The sequence below is a fragment of the Somniosus microcephalus genome, chromosome 32, assembly GCF_052327205.1.
Source record: "Somniosus microcephalus isolate GS21.2 chromosome 32, FLI_Smic_1.0, whole genome shotgun sequence".
In the NCBI taxonomy this organism is placed as follows: domain Eukaryota; kingdom Metazoa; phylum Chordata; class Chondrichthyes; order Squaliformes; family Somniosidae; genus Somniosus; species Somniosus microcephalus.
The window spans coordinates 17000916-17018259 of record NC_141018.1 but is presented as its reverse complement, the minus strand read 5'-3'; the positions used below and the strand labels follow the sequence as shown (position 1 = coordinate 17018259).

General features: G+C 45.5%; 1 protein-coding gene across 1 annotated transcript in view; it reads right to left on the bottom strand.

Moving 5' to 3' along the window:
* Positions 1–17344, bottom strand: part of ptpn9a (protein tyrosine phosphatase non-receptor type 9a) — an 85529-nt gene that overhangs the window by 48854 nt on the left and 19331 nt on the right. Inside the window, exon 4 of the mRNA XM_085972153.1 lies at positions 14810–15129. Coding sequence (XP_085828279.1) covers positions 14810–15129 — 320 coding nt within the window. The remainder of the gene's footprint in view (positions 1–14809; positions 15130–17344) is intronic.

The window sequence follows — 17344 nt, the reverse complement described above, 5'->3', positions numbered from 1 at the left end:
CCGAAATCGCTCAGCGTAAGTGTACCAGCCTTTATCCGCACATCCGAAACCAGAAAACCTCTGAAAGCCGAAAGTGGCGCAAAGCATGACTTCTGAAAACCGAAATCGCTCAGCGTAAGTCGTGCGCACGACCCCGACCCCCGCCCCCGACCCCCCGGCCGAACCCGACCCCCGCCGACCCCCACCCACGACCCCCCGCCGACCACGACCCTTTCGGATAAGGGATAGTGCATCCTTTATCCGCACTCCCGCAAACCGAATTACTCTGAAAACCGAAGTGTTTTCGCGCACCTTCCAAAATCCGAAATTTTCCTAAAACTGAAACACGGCTGGTCCCGAGGTTTTCGGATAAAGGATAGTCTACCTGTACTGCAACTCGGGGATGTCCAAGCTTTCAGTCTCTGCTGGCCAGATAGATGCATACTACAAGCTGCGGGGAACCACATATAAAGCTGACAGCTATGCTCCAATAATTTGCATATCTCAAGATGCTGATACTAACAGGTCTTAGTGTTCTGATTTAGGGTTGAATCACCCATGAGCCAACACCATCCTTTACAAATCTCCAGGCCCCCAACAAAAATTCAACCAGGACCAGCCAAACAGTAAGAAATATAAAAAACAAAAAACAGAAAATGCTGGAAATACTCAGCCGGTCAGGCAGCATCTGTGGCGAGAGAAACAGAGTTAACGGTTCAGGTCGATGACCCTTCGTCAGAACTGGAAAAAGCTGGTGATGGAACAGGTTTTTAAGCAAGTGTAGGGGCAGGGAAAGAGGGAAAGGGAGGAAAGAACAAAAGGGAAGGTCTGTGATTGGCTGGAAGGCAGGAGAGATTAAGAGATGGTGCGAGGCAAAAGGAGATGGTAATGGGACAAGTTAAGAAACAAAAGATGAGTCTAGATGAAGTGTAAAAGGCACTGGCAGAATCATCAACAGTTGCCACGTGAAAAAAAATAGGGGCAGAGGTTATGGTCTGAAATTGTTGAACTTGATGTCGAGTCCAGAAGGTTGTAAAGTGCCGAGTCGAAAGATGAGGTGCTGTTCCTCGAGCTTCATTGGAACAGTGTAAGAAACCGAGGATGGAGAGGTCAGAGTGGGAGTGGAGCGGAGAATTAAAGTGACAGGCGACCGTAAGAAATATAAACTTAAATAGAAGGGAGTTATTTAGACATTGAGAGCCAGATTACCAGAGCTCGAGGGCCAGATACAGCCCTGGACCAAAGTTTGGATGGCCTTATCTAACCCACGCAATCCAACATCACCCCCAACTATCTCACCTGGTAATTATTCCAAACATTCCTTCATTGAATAATTTTTTTTCTAAGATCCTTTTTGCATTTACTTTTCAGTAATTTAAATTTACGTCTATTCCTCATTCTTTCTTATTAAATGAGCTGTACTCGTTGGGTTCAGTTGGGATAATCAACATCTTCAGGAACAACGTGCAAACAAACCCAGTGACCTATGCAGAACTGGAATACTACATTGCTTATGAAAGCGCGTTACAATACTAGAGAACACCATGAGCGTGTCATTTCCCCTAAAAGCAGCCACACCAAACCCAGGCAACCTGGAATCTGCAAACTAAATACAGCCAAGACAATACTGGCATTTATTAATGTACACTGTGGCATCTAAGAACGATTCTTCTTAGTCTGTCTCGTCCCCTCCTCAGCCTCAGCTTGGCTCAGTGGTAGCACTATTGTGTCTGAATTAGATGACTATGGGTTCAAGCCCCACTGGACGACTTGGGCACATAATCTAGGCCAACACTTCAGTGCAGTATTGAGGGAGCGTTGCACAGGCAGAGGTCATGCCTTTTGGATGAGACGTGAAACTGACTTTTACGTCTGTCTGTTCAGGTGGACGTAAAAGATCCCATGGAACTATTCAATGAAGAGCAGGGACCTTGCTGTGCACAAACTGGCTGCTGGGTTTGCCTACAAAACAAGTGACTACACTTCAAAGGTAATTAATCGACTGTGATGCACTTTGGGATGCTATATCAATGCAAGTTCCTTTTTCCCCACCCCTGTGAATTATTTCTCCCCAATCAACCAACGTGCATTCTAAGATGATCACTTTACTCTCAGTAAAGCTCAATATGGATTAATATGAAAAAGAAACCTTTTTACATACAGTCCATTCGTAGGAACAAGGTCGATGCTTTTGATTGCGGTACCCGGGATCTAGCAGCAACAACTTTCCTTTATATAAAAGCAAAGCGAGATGCATCACAACATCCTGGGACATGAACCACCAAACAGCACCGCCCAGAACGCTACATATGACCACAATTGCTACTACAAACAGTCGTGAGCTCACACCACACTGTGCTACCTAATTATTCAGTTTCCAAGATTACTAAACACATAGTAACCACAGTGCAACCACACAGCAAGTATAGAACTGCATTGAACCTCCAGCTCAAATTATTCCAGCACATATTGAATACATACCAACAAACTGTGCGCATTTAAAAAGTACTTGGATACGCACTTAAAGTGCTGTAACCGACCAAGGCTACGGACCAAGAGCTGGAAAGTGAGATTAGGCTGGATAGCTCTTTTTCGGCCGGCACAGACACGATGGGCCAAATGGCCTCCTTCTGTGCCGTAACTTTCTATGGTATAAAGAAAAAATATCATCTCTTGACCCAAACGAGGAATGCCTCTGCCTCAACTGCCTAATACTTAAACTTAGAAAGTATCTGAAACGCGCTGCCTGAAAGGGCGGTGGAAGCAGATTCAACTTTCAAAAGGGAACTGGGTAAATACTTGAAGGGAATTTTTTGTTACAGGGCTATGAGGAAAGAGCTGGGAAGTGGTACCAATTGGATGGTGCATCCAAAGAGTTGGCACAGGCATGATGGGCCAAATGGCCTCCACCTGTGCTGCAGGAATGACGTATGAGGAGAGATTGGGTCGATTGGGCTTATATTCGCTGGAGTTTAGAAGAATGAGAGGGGATCTCATTGAAACTTATAAAATTCTAACAGGACTAGACAGACTAGATGCAGGAAGGATGTTCCCGATGGCGGGGGAGTCCAGAACCAGGGGTCACAGTCTAAGGATAAGGGGTAAGCATTTTAGGACAGAGATGAGGAGGAATTTCTTCACCCAGAGAGTGGTGAACCTGTGGAATTCTCTATCACAGAAGGCAGTTGAGGCCAATTCATTAAATATATTCAAGAAGGAGCTAGATATATTTCTTAAGGCTAAAAGGATCAAGGGATATGGGGAAAAGCAGGGACAGGGTACTGAATTTGGATGATCAGCCATGATCTCATTAAATGGCGGAGCAGGCTCGAGGGGCCGAATGGCCTACTCCTGCCCCTATCTTCTATGTTTCTATGCATCATTCTACGATTCTATTTGTACAGAAAATTCCGGCCCAAAGATAAATAAACTAACTATGCACCAAGAGGGAAAAACAAACTCATTTTACAAGTAATTCTAAAATAGTAAAACACAGGGTACAAAAATCGTACCCCCAGTTCCAGTATATTCCAGCCACCATAAAACCAACAATAACAAAAAAAATCCCCATTTTAAGGCACCCAACTGCTCAAAGGCAAGCCAAGGAAAGTTGATTCTAGTCCAGCATCTTCTCTCTTCCCTCATTCTGAAAGGCCAACACAAACTTCAGTCAACCCACATTTCTCACATCCAATATGCACATTCCCCTCATTTCAAAGTCAATTTGCTGCCTCACAATCATCTTGCTCTCCTTTTTATACCAAGAAATGTCATTCTTTTCTCCTCACAGAGCGATACAGAGAACCCAAACACAGACGGCAAACAAAAATCACGCCACCATTGCATAACAGTCTACGAGAACAGAAAACAGGTTGGGATGGATTTATTCCACTTGTGGTGAGACACGACCTGTTTAACTTGCCTTATGACTGTATTTAGGGAGACAGGAGATCAGGCAGACTTGCTGAATAAAAACCACAAAAAAAAAACATTTCCCTGTCCAGGCAACCCACTCCGATTTCTCACAACTTTTGCCTCTTTGAATTACTCGGATCAGCTAATACTTTCTGAAACTACAGGTCTTTGAAGTTTACCATGTGTGAAATTTTCTTCAGGCAAAGGGTCAAGTCCTATTGTACCTTCAGGGTGCATGTACCAATACAGAGGTGGAGGGTGGGAAATCATGTTCCCATCAGCTTCTTTTATTGAGCTACAGTGCATGGCAAATAGAAGGAATGGGAGAATATATCTAAAAAGTGTTGCAAGGGAATGATATTCTGCACTCTACAGCAGAAAATGTGCACACATTAACAAGGAAATGTCAGAAACACATACTGGTCCTACTATAATTCAAGCTTCCAAACTCAAACTTCAGACAGCTGGATTTTACTGAGAAGCTTAGGAGTCTGCACATTAAATACACAGGACAAGTTGGCATCGCTGATCACATCGCGGCGGTCAAAGCTGAACCTCCTCATCTGTGTCAGCTTGAAACTTGCCCGAAAAATAACGACTCCTGTCGGGTTCCAGCAGTGAGAATATAAAACGAGAATGTGCTTGCAAAAAAAAATGTAAAAATAGTTTTAGGTTAACGGGTTCGATCAGTGCTGTGTAAACACACTGAAGTGTTTGTTTACAACACGGAAACAGTGATGTAAAGTAACTTCCCTTTGTGCCAGGATCTCTCTGGAGCCATCGCTTCCCAGTGACAAAATCAGACTAAAAGTAAACAGCAATTTATGCCGCTTCCAAATCCAACGGATGTCTGATTTTGCGCAGGGCTTGTATCAGGGAGCGATGATTTGGGCTCCTCCACCACAGATAAGTTACTTACGTAAATCGGTATTGTTTGGGAGGAACTGTTGACTGCAGGGTTCCCTTGTGGAAAGCATCCTCAAACTATTAATAGTTTCTGACATCCATTACTGTCAAAGTTTCTGTCCCCTCAAAAAACAACAGTGCTCCTTTAACTAGCAAGTGCCTTCCTCTGGGTTGCTGAATGTATATTGCCACACCTGTAAAAAAAAATCCTCACCCCTCATCTCTCTCCCCTCCCCCGCCCCCCAACACAGCAAGTTTTAAATCTCCACAGCACACAGATTGAAAAGTTTATTTAACGGATGATGCTCATTTTACTAACTATGAACATACAAAGAAATGGCAGAAAGGAAAAGACCTACTGGGTCCATCCAGCCTGTCACACAAGTTACATTGCCTTATGCATCACAATACTGATATTTATGCTCCTCACTCCACCCAGAAACCGTGTAACAGGAACAGGAGGAGGCCATTCAGCCCCGCGAGCCTGTTCCACCATTCAATGAGATCATGGCTGATCTGCCACCTAACTCCATCTACCCACCTTTGTCCCATATCCTTTAATACCTTCGGTTAATAACAATTTATCAATCTCGGATTTAAAATTAATGTTTGATCAAGCATCAATTGCCATTTCCGGAAGAGAGTTACAAACTTCTACCACCCTTTGTGCAGAAGTGTTTCCTAATTTCACTCCTGAAAAAGGTCTGGCTCTAATTTTTAGACTATACCCGCTAGTCCTAGAATCCCCAAACAGCAGAAATAGTTTCTCTCTATATACCCCATCAGCTCCCCTAAATATCTCAAAAACTTCAATCAGATCACCCATAACCTTCTAAATTCCAGGCAATACAACCCTAGTTTGTGTAATATTTCCTTGTAATTTAATTCCTGGAAGTCCAGATATCATTCTGGTAAACCTACGCTGCACTCCCTTCAAAGCCGATATATCCTTCCCAAGGTGTGGTGCCCAGAACTGCTCACAGTGCTCCAGGTGTGGTCTAACCAGGGCTTTGTACAGCTGCAGCATAACTTCTACCCCCTTGTACTCTAGTCCTCCAGATAGAAAGGCCAGCATCCCATTAGCCTTTTTGATTATTTTCTGTACCGGTTCATAACCGCTTAAGAACATAAGAAATAGGAGCAGGAGTAGGCCATTCGAGCCTGCTCCGCCATTCAATAAGATCATGGCTGATCTTCTACCTCATCTCCACTTTCCTGCACTACCCCCATATGCCTTAATATTCAAAAATCTATTGACTGAGCCTCCACAGCCCTCTGGGGTAGAGAATTCCAAAGATTCACCACCCTCTGAGTGAAGAAATTTCTCCTCATCTCAGTCCTAAATGGCTGACCCCTTATTCTGAGACTGTGACCCCTGGCTCTAGACTCCCCAGCCAGGGGAAACATCCTCCCTGTATCTACCCTGTCAAGCCCTGGAAGAATTTTGTATGTTTCAATGAGATCACCTCTCATTCTTCTAAACTCTAGGGAATATAGGCCTAGTCTACTCAATCTCTCCTCATAGGACAATCCCCCCATCCCAAGAACCAGTCTGGTGAACCTTCGTTGCGCTCCCTCTATGGCAAGTATATCCTTCTTAATGATCTATGTTCCTGGATCCACAAGTCTCTTTGGACCAACACGGTTTAGAAAGTACCTGTTCACGTAAACTGCTGACATTTGCTCCAACTACAAAGCTTTCACTGGGTAATACCTGCACAATAGTGTCATGCACGAGGTCCTCAGAAAAACCGGCAATAATTTCACATCTGTACCACAATATATGTAAGGCCGGTTCAGGCAATGGGAATCTGTTGTGAATGGGTTAAAAATGGGAAAAAAATATACACAGTCAGACCCCTAATTCATGTAACACCAGTCCGGAAATCAGAGGATCTGGAATTCTCTTCTTCATTGCTAACCCGTCCTACTGCTTTTCTCATGGTTAACCTGAATGCTTCGAAAAGCTGAATTGAATCAACCACCGTCATTGTCCAATACAAAAGCCAATTATCATCACCCAGTAATGTGACCTAGTTGCACACAATCACAGTGCTGAACGTCAACAGTTGCCATTGTTTGAAGACTTTTTGTGGACGTCACAAGTTGCTTTCATAACATAGGAGTGCAGCTGATTCCATAGTCCTGGTGCTCCTTCCTTGGCTGCAGTCCACAGTGTAAACAAGCTCAGGTTCCAGATCATAGGCTGACTAAATCGTGGGCCCACGATCCGGCCGTAGGGACAAGGAAGCCGGTTTTACGCGGGTGTAAATGCGGGACGCTGGTGCAATGCTTGATCTCAGTTAGCCTTTGTAGGAAAGTGGAATCTGTGGAGACTGGCTCCCCAATCTCAATGTAAAAGTGGGAAGACATGCAAAACTCTGGTGTCCGTATCCTAACTCGTACCAAGTTTCGATCACCCATAACCCCTGTGCTCGCTGACCTACATTGGCTCCTGGCCTGGCAATGTCTTGATTTTAAACTTCTCATTTTCGAATCCCTCCATGGCTTCGCCCCTCTTGATCTCTGTAACCTCCTCCAGCCCTACAACCCACCAAGATCTCTGCGCTCCTCCAATTCTGGCCTCTTACGCAACCCCGATAGGCTCTGGAATTCCCTCCCTAAACTTCTACGCATCTCTACCTCCTTTAAGATGCTGCTTAAAACCTACCTCTTTGACCAAGCATTTGGTCACCTGTCCTAACACGTCCTTGAGTGGCTCTGTCTCAAATGTTGTTTGATAGCGCTCCTGTGAAGCGCCTTGGAGATGTTATACTACGTTAAAGGCGCTATATAAATACAAGTTGTTGTAGTTGTTGACAGAGCAGGCGCACTGTGCTCCTGAAACTGGATGAAATTAGTTGGCGCAAAATATAAACGCATCAGACTGTTGCTGCAGGGGGAGGGCAGATTCCCCAGTCTCGATCCTCTGAGCTTCCAGTTTTCTGTGTTCAAATCTCGGAGCCCCCAAAGCATCTCAGCTGTTCGAAGTTTTAGTGAGCCAAGCGCGTGCTGTTAAACGCACTGTAACCAACTGGTGTTACAATCAGCGCCCCATGCCAGTTCACTGGGGGAAGAGAGAGGCACAAGACACTGGGACCTTTTAAAAAGTTTGTTCATTTGCACAATTTACAGGGACGATGATCTATCACTTGTGGAAGAATGTGCCACCAACTAGTTATTTACCGTACATTCAACAGCCTGGGCTTCGCTCATTGTCACTTTAAACAGCTGTGCAGCACTTCAGCAACTGAAGAACCTGAGTTACAGTAAGACAGGAAAGATCCAAGACCTGCAATAATTGGCCCTTCAATAACTGTTATTGAAACATTAATACAAAAAAAAACTGCAGATGCGGGAAATCTGAAATAAAAACCGAAGATGCTGGAGAAACTCAGCAGGTCAGGAAGCACCTGTGAAGAGAGAAACAGAGTCAATGTTTCAGGTCGATGACCTTTCGTCAGAACTGGAAAAAAGCAGGAAATGGAACAGATTTTTAAGCAAGTGTAGGGGCTGGGAAATGGGGGAGGGGATGAAAGAACCAAAGGGAAGGCCTGTGATAGGATGGAAGGCAGGAGAGATTAAGAGACATTCAAGGCAAAAGGAGATGGTACTGGGACAGGTTAAGAAACAAAGGATGGCTCTAGATGAAGTGTAAATTGCGCTGGCGGAATGAAGGACAGCTGCCACGTGGGAGAGAAGAACAGAACAAAAGAAACATTACCTGTGCTGATACTCCTTTGACAGAGTCAGAAGATAATAAAAGATCCTTTTGCCACTATGTTGTAATATTTTATGCAATCTAGATTAAGTATCAGCTGAAGAATGAAACTGCATTAATTTCTTGCCAGTCCAGATTTTTAATATGCAACATTGAGATTCTCTCATTGTTTACAAATTAACCAGGTCGGACTCCAGGCTACAAGGGAAGTTTTATTTTAAACTCGGTTCTTTCTTTTCACCCTATAATCCTCTTGCACCAAGCAGGCTTCCCTTAGACCACTGCAGCTCGAAAATCAGCTTCTGGGAGGTGTGAGAGAGCAGGTGCCGACTAGTCGTTGGTTGCTCTCCGAGGAAATACCTTCCTTTGCCGTGTCTCACTACTCCCACAATGGTACAGCTGGCAATCCTGCTGTGTGGGCAGTCGCGGGTATAACCTGCCTCCTGCCATTCCATGATGCGGCACACTACAAATGGAACCTGTGGGGGGGGGGGGTTTTCTGGGGTAGCGTAGGTCATTTGACAGGACACAGTCTTCAGCCAAGAAGGACACTGATCGACTGGATCACAGACTTCTTCACAGCTACCGACAACGTGACTGATCGACAATGAGATGATGTGATTTGTGCAGGGGCAGATGCCAACGTAGCTGAGAGCTCAGGCTCTGTTACACGCCACTCTAGTTTACGTTATGTTCGGTTACGACTGGCACTTCTCGTCAATGAAAATAAAATTACGGACGTGTGAATAGATCACTTTGCATTGCTACCACATGCTCCGCAGCTTGTGTTAGTAACCATGACAACCAAAATGTGCAAATAAAAAAAAAGAAACTCTCAACAGAGACAGGAATAGAAGCATCGGTTAATACTGCATTGGTAACTGTAGATTCTTGGGACAAAGACAGAAAATGCTGGAAATACTCTTTTTTGTTTCAGATTTCCAGCATCCGCAGTATTTTGCTTTTGTGGATTCCCGAGCTTACTTTAGTCCCACTATGGCACTCAATTAGGAGGCTTCCACACTCGGGTGCCAAACCCTATGGCACGCGACCAGTACTAAATCCTCTGTTAGGCACAAATTAAACAGCTCATAGGATGGAAGATGCAAAACTTTGGCCTTTCTACATCTGATTGATGGGATTCGGCTCGAAGCCAATACATATCGACTTATTCGAATGCAGAACTGAACCATTGTAGAGGAAATATCCCGGTGATGAAGTCAGTATTTGCCAAACATTCCTATGATTCTTTCTCCTTGCTTTTGTCTCTCTTGCAACACTTTTCACTTCACAATCTTCTTCTTAGGCACTCCCTCGGAACCGATGATGATTTGCTTTCATATTAAAAATGAGTTCGCATGTGACTGATGAGTCCAATGCGGGACCTACAGTCTCTGTCACAGGTGGGGCAGACGGTGGTTGAAGGGGTGCTTGGGTTGAAGTGCGCTCCTTGTGCTGCCTTCGCTTGCTCCCGGTGAAGAGGCTCGAGGTGTTCGGCGCCTTCCCAGATGCTTCTCCTCCACTTTGTGCGGTCTTGGGCCAGGGATTCCCAGGTGTTGGTGGGGATGTTACACTTTTTCCAAGGAGGCTTTGAGGGTGTCCTTGAAGCGTTTCCTCTGCCCACCTGGGGCTCTCTTGCCGTGCCGGAGCTCCGAGTAGAGCGCTTGTTTTGGGAGTCTCGTATCGGGTATCCGGACGATGTGACCCGTCCATCGGAGCTGATCGAGCGTGGTCAAAGCTTCGATGCTGGCCTGAGCGAGAACACTGACGTTGGTGCGCCTATCCTGCCAATGGATTTGCAGGATCTTGTGGAGGCAGCGTTGGTGGTACCTCTCCAGTGCTTTGAGGTGCCTGCTGTACATGGTCCATGTCTCTCAGGCATAAAACAGGGCGGGTATCACTACTGCTCTGTAGACCATGAGCTTAGTGCCGGGTTTGAGGTCCTGGTCTTCAAACACTCTCTTCCTCAGGTGACCGAAGGCTGCACTAGCACACTGAAGGCGGTGTTGGACTTCGTCATCGACGTCTGCTCTTGTTGACAGTCGGCTCCCGAGGTATGGAAATAACCCAGCATCAGCGACATGCCTGAATAGCAGGCCGACTTCTCCCTGTAGCTCCTCCTTCTCTGACGCGGCCGAGATCGAGAGGTCCTTGCGTAGGGTAGCACAACACAAAAGCCCCCTTTCTCCTGCCCTCTGTAATCTCTCTAACCGAGCAGCTTTAAATTGAACGTTAAAATGGGCCACTGTCGCTCAAGTTTATGGTCTTGCAGTCTGTAGACGGAGCCCCGTGAACAGGTAGAGAGGAGGTCAGCAAACGGTCACGAACGCTGATGTGAATTATCAGCACTTCCTCCCCTGCGAGCATTCCTACACGCGTTAATACTACAAAGGATAAAAATCTTTATACGACTGTGCTAATTCACCCCAACAGCCAGCATAGCACATGTCAAGTATTGTTTTTAGCACTGGCTTAATTTGTTCAAAAGCTTGCTGTAACTACTACAAAGATACATATAATGTAAATATCCAGGGTATGGTAGCCTACTGGTTATAGACATGGACCAGCAACCCAGAGGTCATGAGTTCAAATCCCACCATGGCAAGTTGTGAATCTAAATTCAATAAATCTGGTAAATTTTGGGCGGCCACCAGAAAAATGGCCATGGAAGTTGCCAAAGTGACGTTAAAAACCCAACTGGTTCACCACTGTCCTGCAAAGAGTACCTGCCACCCTTGCTTGGTCTGGCTGACATGCGACTCCAGCCCCACACGATGTGGTGGACTCCTAACACCCTCCAGAACAACTAGGGTTGGGTAATAAACGCTGCATTGTGCTGCCGGCATCCCAAGAACAAATAGTAAAAATCTCAATCAGCCCTTTATTAAAGCAAATAGCAATTTCCGGATTTAAAAAAAAAAAATGGAGTCTGTTGGATTATTAGCTCCAATACAGGGATATCCATTTCTGGAAAATCAGCTGTGCTACAGAAACCCTGTGGTATAAAAATCTTCAGTGTTGCTGATGAGGGAGCTCACTGAAGAGAGTACAGTCTAGTCCTGGTAACTGAATTATCCTTAAACAATGTAAATAACATAAGAAATAGGAGCTGGAGTAGGCCATTCGGCCCCTCGAGCCTGCTCCGCCATTCAATAAGATCATGGCTGATCTTCTACCTCATCACCACTTTCCCGCACTATCCCCATATCCCTTAATTCCTTTAGTTCCCAAAAATCTATTGATCTCTGTTTTGAATATACTCAACGGCTAAGTATCCACAGCTCTCTGGGGTAGAGAATTCCAAAGATTCACAAGCCTTTGAGTGAAGACATTTCTCCTCATCTCAGTCCTAAATGGCCGACCTCTTATTCTGAGACTGTGATCCCGTGTTCTAGATTCCCCAGCCAGGGGGAACATTTTCTCAGCATTAACCCTTAAGAATTTTGTATGTTTCAATGAGATCACCTCTCATTCTTCTAAACTCTAGGGAATATAGGCCTAATCTACTCAATCTCTCCTCATAGGGCAATCCCCTCATCCCAGGAATCAGTCTGGTGAACCTTTGTTGCACTCCCTCTAAGGCAAGTATGTCTTTCCTTAGGTAAGGAGACCAAAACTGTACACAGTACTCCAGGTGTGGCCTCACCAATGCCCTGTATAATTGTAGTAAGACTTCTTTACTCTTATACTCTAATCCCTTTGTAACAAAAGCTAACACACCATTTGCTTTCCTAATTGCTTGCTGTACCTGCATGTTAACTTCCTGTGATTCATGTACAAGGACACCCAGGTCCCTCTGAATGCAAACATTTCCCAGTCTCTCGCCATTCAAAAAATATTCTGCTTTTTTATTTTTCCTACCAAAGTGGATAACTTCACACTTCCCCACATTGTATTCCATCTGCCATGTTCTTGCCCACTTGTCAACCTGTCTATATCTCTCTGCAGCCTCTTTGCGTCTTCTTCACAGCTTACTTTCCCACCTAACTCTATCATCAGCAAACTTGGATATGTTACACTCAGTCCCTTCATCCAAGTCATTAATATAGATTGTAAATAGCTGAGGCCCAAGCACTGATCCTTGCGGTGCCCCTCTAGTCACAGCCTGCCAACTCGAAAAAGTCCCGTTTATCCCTACTCTCTGTTTTCTGTCCATTAACCAATCCTCAATCCATGCTAATATATTACCCCCAATCCCATGAGTCCTAATTTTGTGTAATAACCTTGTGTGGCACCTTGTCGAATGCTTTTTGAAAATCCAAGTACGGTAAACTCTTGTTTGAACAGCACTTAATCGTCCGGAATACTTTAATAACCGGCAAAATAGATAATCGGTAATCTTGCCGAGTCCATCCAGCACTCGTTTTGCCGAGTCCGAGTTAGTCAGTGGTTTTTATTTTTGTTTGTGCTAAAAATTGCCTTGGTAGGTACACCTCTCTGTTATCCAGAATTTTTCATCAACCGGCACCGTCCTGGTCCCATAGGTGCCGGATACAAAAGAATTTACTGTACGCTACATTCACTGGTACCCCCTTATCCATCCTATTAGTTACATCTTCAAAAAACTCTAACAGATTTGTCAAACACGATTTCCCATTCATAAAACATGCTGATCATATTACGATTTTCTAAGTGCCCTGTTACCACGTGTCCCTAATAATAGATTCTAGCATTTTGCCTACTGCTGATGTCAGGCCAACTGGCCGATAGTTCCCCGTTTTCTCTCTCCCTCCTTTCTTAAATAGTGAGGTTATGTTTGCTACCTTCCAAATCTTGGGGACTGTTCGAGAATCATAGGAAATAGGAATATAGAGGTTTTACCAGATACATTTGAATTAAGTGTAGCAGACTGGTAATTTGTACACTGCTGGCCAAGAACACTGATTTTGCTCTTAATCTGTGCCATTAATTATGGAAATGTTGTACAGTGACATCCTTACACTGCAACGTAAAAAGAAACGTATGATCTCAGTGATTCCATTTCCAATGGGAATATTCTGCTTCTCATGGAATGCTGAAGGAATACCAGTACACTGGTACCATGGCAACTGATTGCTTGAATGCAAGGCAGCAGGAGTGGCTCTGACTGAAACTCCATTATAGAATTTTTCAGATGATAGCTTCTCGACATGCAAACCACCAGCTGAAGGGGGAGATTTCCATATTAGATTAGAGTGAAACCATGGATGGACAGGAACAGACTTCCCTTCAGTCTTTTGACTTGAAAGTTGAATTTACAGACTATATGTTCTATGGTATACCGGTCACGCACCGCACGCAGAGCGGTGCACCGGTCACGCACCGCACGCAGAGCGGTGCACCGGTCACGCACCGCACGCAGAGCGGTGCACCGGTCACGCACCGCACGCAGCGTCATGCATCAAGTAATTTGGAAAATATTTACTCCTTCCACTTAAAATATTCCTGTACCATTTCCAGTTGAGAGCAGGCTACTGAGCTGACCCCGACCTCTGCCATTGCTGATTTGTAATTAGCCACGACAGCTGACTTTCCCTTCCTCTACTCTTCTGTCCTTTGATCCCTGCTGCCTTCGACAGACTGAAATCAGGAACTCACCACCAGGCACGTACCACACAGCCTACCACTCCACTGTGGCACATGTAAGTAAATCAGCTTTGCCGATCGATATTTTGAATAGCGAACCCACAATGACGCATGGTCAGAAGAGGGGCCACTCACTGTAGGAATGCTACAATTTCGATCAGTTTGTAATCCTCAGCAATGCCATGTCATGTGGCAAATTGTTGTTAAGGAGCAGTACACCATCATTGCCTGCATGTTCTTACATAATTGACACACTGTACATGGGAACAGGAGGAGGCCAGTTAGCGCCTCAAACCTGTTCCACCATTCAATTAGATCATGGCTGATCTGTATCTTATCTCCATCTACCCGCCTTGGTTCCGTATCCCTTATCACCCTTACCTAACAAACATCTATCAATCTCAGTTTTGAAATTTTCAATTGACCCCCAGCCTCAACAGCTTGTTTTGGGAGTGAGTTCCAGATTTCCATTACCCTTTTTGTGAAGAAGTGCTTCCTGACATCACCCCCGAACGGCCTGGCTCTAATTTTAAGGATATGTCACCTTGTTCTGGACTCCCCCCACCAGAGGCAATAGGGAAGAGAGAAACTATCAAATCCTTAAATCATCTTAAAAATGTCAACTCGATCACCCCTTAATCAAGGGAATACAAGTCTATGCAACCTGTCCTCGTAATTTAACCCTTTTTTTTTGATTTACAAGCAAACAAACGCTGAACTAACAATGAGCAGTTGAATGTGCCTGGAGGGGTCTCCCGTCGGATGTCTTCGTATTCCTCATAGATTCCCCTTTTCTGTACAGTGTTGACGTGGTCCAACAGTTCCTCCACCGTCATGCCTTCCAGCCCCGGCACGTGTATGGACACTTCATCCTGCGGGAAGCCCGTGATCAGCTCGTCCAGCGAGTCACTGTGTCCGTTAGGTGACGTTAAAAACTGTTTGTTCCAGCTGGAATGGTCCAGTTTCAGCACCCCGCCGAAATGCTCCGGCAGGCAGTCCCTGGGCAGGTACTGTTTCAACTCGTGCATCTTCACCATTTGCACCTGCAACACAAACACAAAAAAAGACAATCAATCCAGTCCCTACAGCTCATTGTGGGCGTGCTCTTGTGAACACGATTTGCCTGCGATACGTAATGGCCGGTCTGGGGACCCGGAGTGCCAGAAGTAGTTAGGATTTGCTGTACACTGCCAGCTGAGTGAGGGGTGCTCTCAACCAGGGGATCTTGGTTCTCTTAACAATGCCTAGCACAAGATGGATATCCTACTAGTTTTTCCTTAAAAGATTTCAGTAAATTCTTTACCTGTACCCTGGAAATACTTCTCCTTAAAGGGTATTTGTAATATTTGTTGCTCCCATAGGAATGATACCATCCGGTCTGCATAGCAATAGAATAAAATTCCCGGAATTCACTGGCTGTTTCTGCCCGATATAACTGAGCACTTAAGATGTTGTAACCGGCAACTTTGAAATTGACGTTAATACAAATGACTAATGGGTTATCGCTTTTTGGCAGATGTAAGCGACTGCCCATTTTAAATGAGGACGTTTTAAGTGATGGGGACAACACCAGCTGCAAAAACAGCCACGAGGCAGCAGGTCCCTCTGGAGGATTGTTAATGGTGTTCATGATCAGACATGTGCGCAATCCACAGGCTCCTGATGTTACGGTAACTTTTAGTTTAATATTATTAGAACGATTGAAAGGCTTCTTCAGTAACTCAGCAAGGTGCTGAGCCACACTAGCCAGGAAGGTCCCGAGTCCCATCGTCAGTCTGTTCTGTTAGCTGACCTCAGGTAGGGGAGCTACAATTGGCCTCAGAGCCTTGGGTTAGGGAGGGCACTCCTGATGGCTACCCAGCAAACCCTGCCAGAAGAGAGAGAGAGAGAGAGAGAGAGAGAGAGAGAGAGAGAGAGAGAGAGAGAGAGAGAGTGAGTGTGTGTGTGTGTGTGGGGGGGGGGGGGGGGGGGTGGGGGGGCGTGTGCGTGGATAAGGGCAGCTGCGATGCCTCTTGCAGTCAAACAGTCTGCCAACACTCACTATCAAAAATAACGAATAATGGTCACTTGGTCAAGGTTGCCGGTGGGCGATCCAGGCCTGTAGGAGTGTACTCCCCGGGTGGGGAGCCAATAACTTCAGGCGGGGAATGGTAGGGGAAAAGACTGCCCAATCCCCACGGCGAGATCCTGATCTCAGACATGTTCTCCACTGCAGAAAAATAAATCACTTTCAGAAAATGACCTGCTCTCAGAAAGGATGGAGAGTAGAGAAAAAAAATTTGTAACAAAATCCACAGAAGATCTGGACTACAGCACAGTTTGAAGTAGAGAATGCATTTACCCGATATCCAGTGTTTGCAGACCTCCCTGTGACTGACCAGTTCTTACACTAGCTCCTGCTGTGAAGCTCACGTTAGAATAGAGCGTGCGCTTCTACTAGCGTAATACATGGATGTGAACTCCGCAACAGCACTGGCAGCTGTCACCCAACCTTCCATGGGTTCAGAGAGCAAATGTTGAAGTTATGAAAAATAAATACCTCTCCAACAGGAACCAGCAGCACAGGACAGAAAATAGGAATGAGCAGCATTCAGAGGTTTCAGATCTGTGCTGGGATACTGGCAGGGTAGGTTTCAGATCTGTGCTGGGATACTGGCAAGGTAGGGTTCAGATCAATGCTGGGGTACTGGCAAGGTAGGTTTCAGATCAATGCTGGGGTACTGGCAAGGTAGGTTTCAGATCTGTGCTGGGATACTGGCAAGGTAGATTTCAGATCAATGCTGGGGTACTGGCAAGGTAGATTTCAGATCTGTGCTGGGGTACTGGCAAGGTAGGGTTCAGATCTGTGCTGGGATACTGGCAAGGTAGATTTCAGATCAATGCTGGGGTACTGGCAAGGTAGATTTCAGATCTGTGCTGGGGTACTGGCAAGGTAGGTTTCAGATCTGTGCTGGGGTACTGGCAAGGTAGGGTTCAGATCTGTGCTGGGATACTGGCAAGGTAGATTTCAGATCAATGCTGGGGTACTGGCAAGGTAGATTTCAGATCTGTGCTGGGGTACTGGCAAGGTAGGGTTCAGATCTGTGCTGGGATACTGGCAAGGTAGATTTCAGATCAATGCTGGGGTACTGGCAAGGTAGGTTTCAGATCTGTGCTGGGATACTGGCAAGGTAGGTTTCAGATCAATGCTGGGGTACTGGCAAGGTAGGTTTCAGATCTGTGCTGGGGTACTGGCAAGGTAGGGTTCAGATCTGTGCT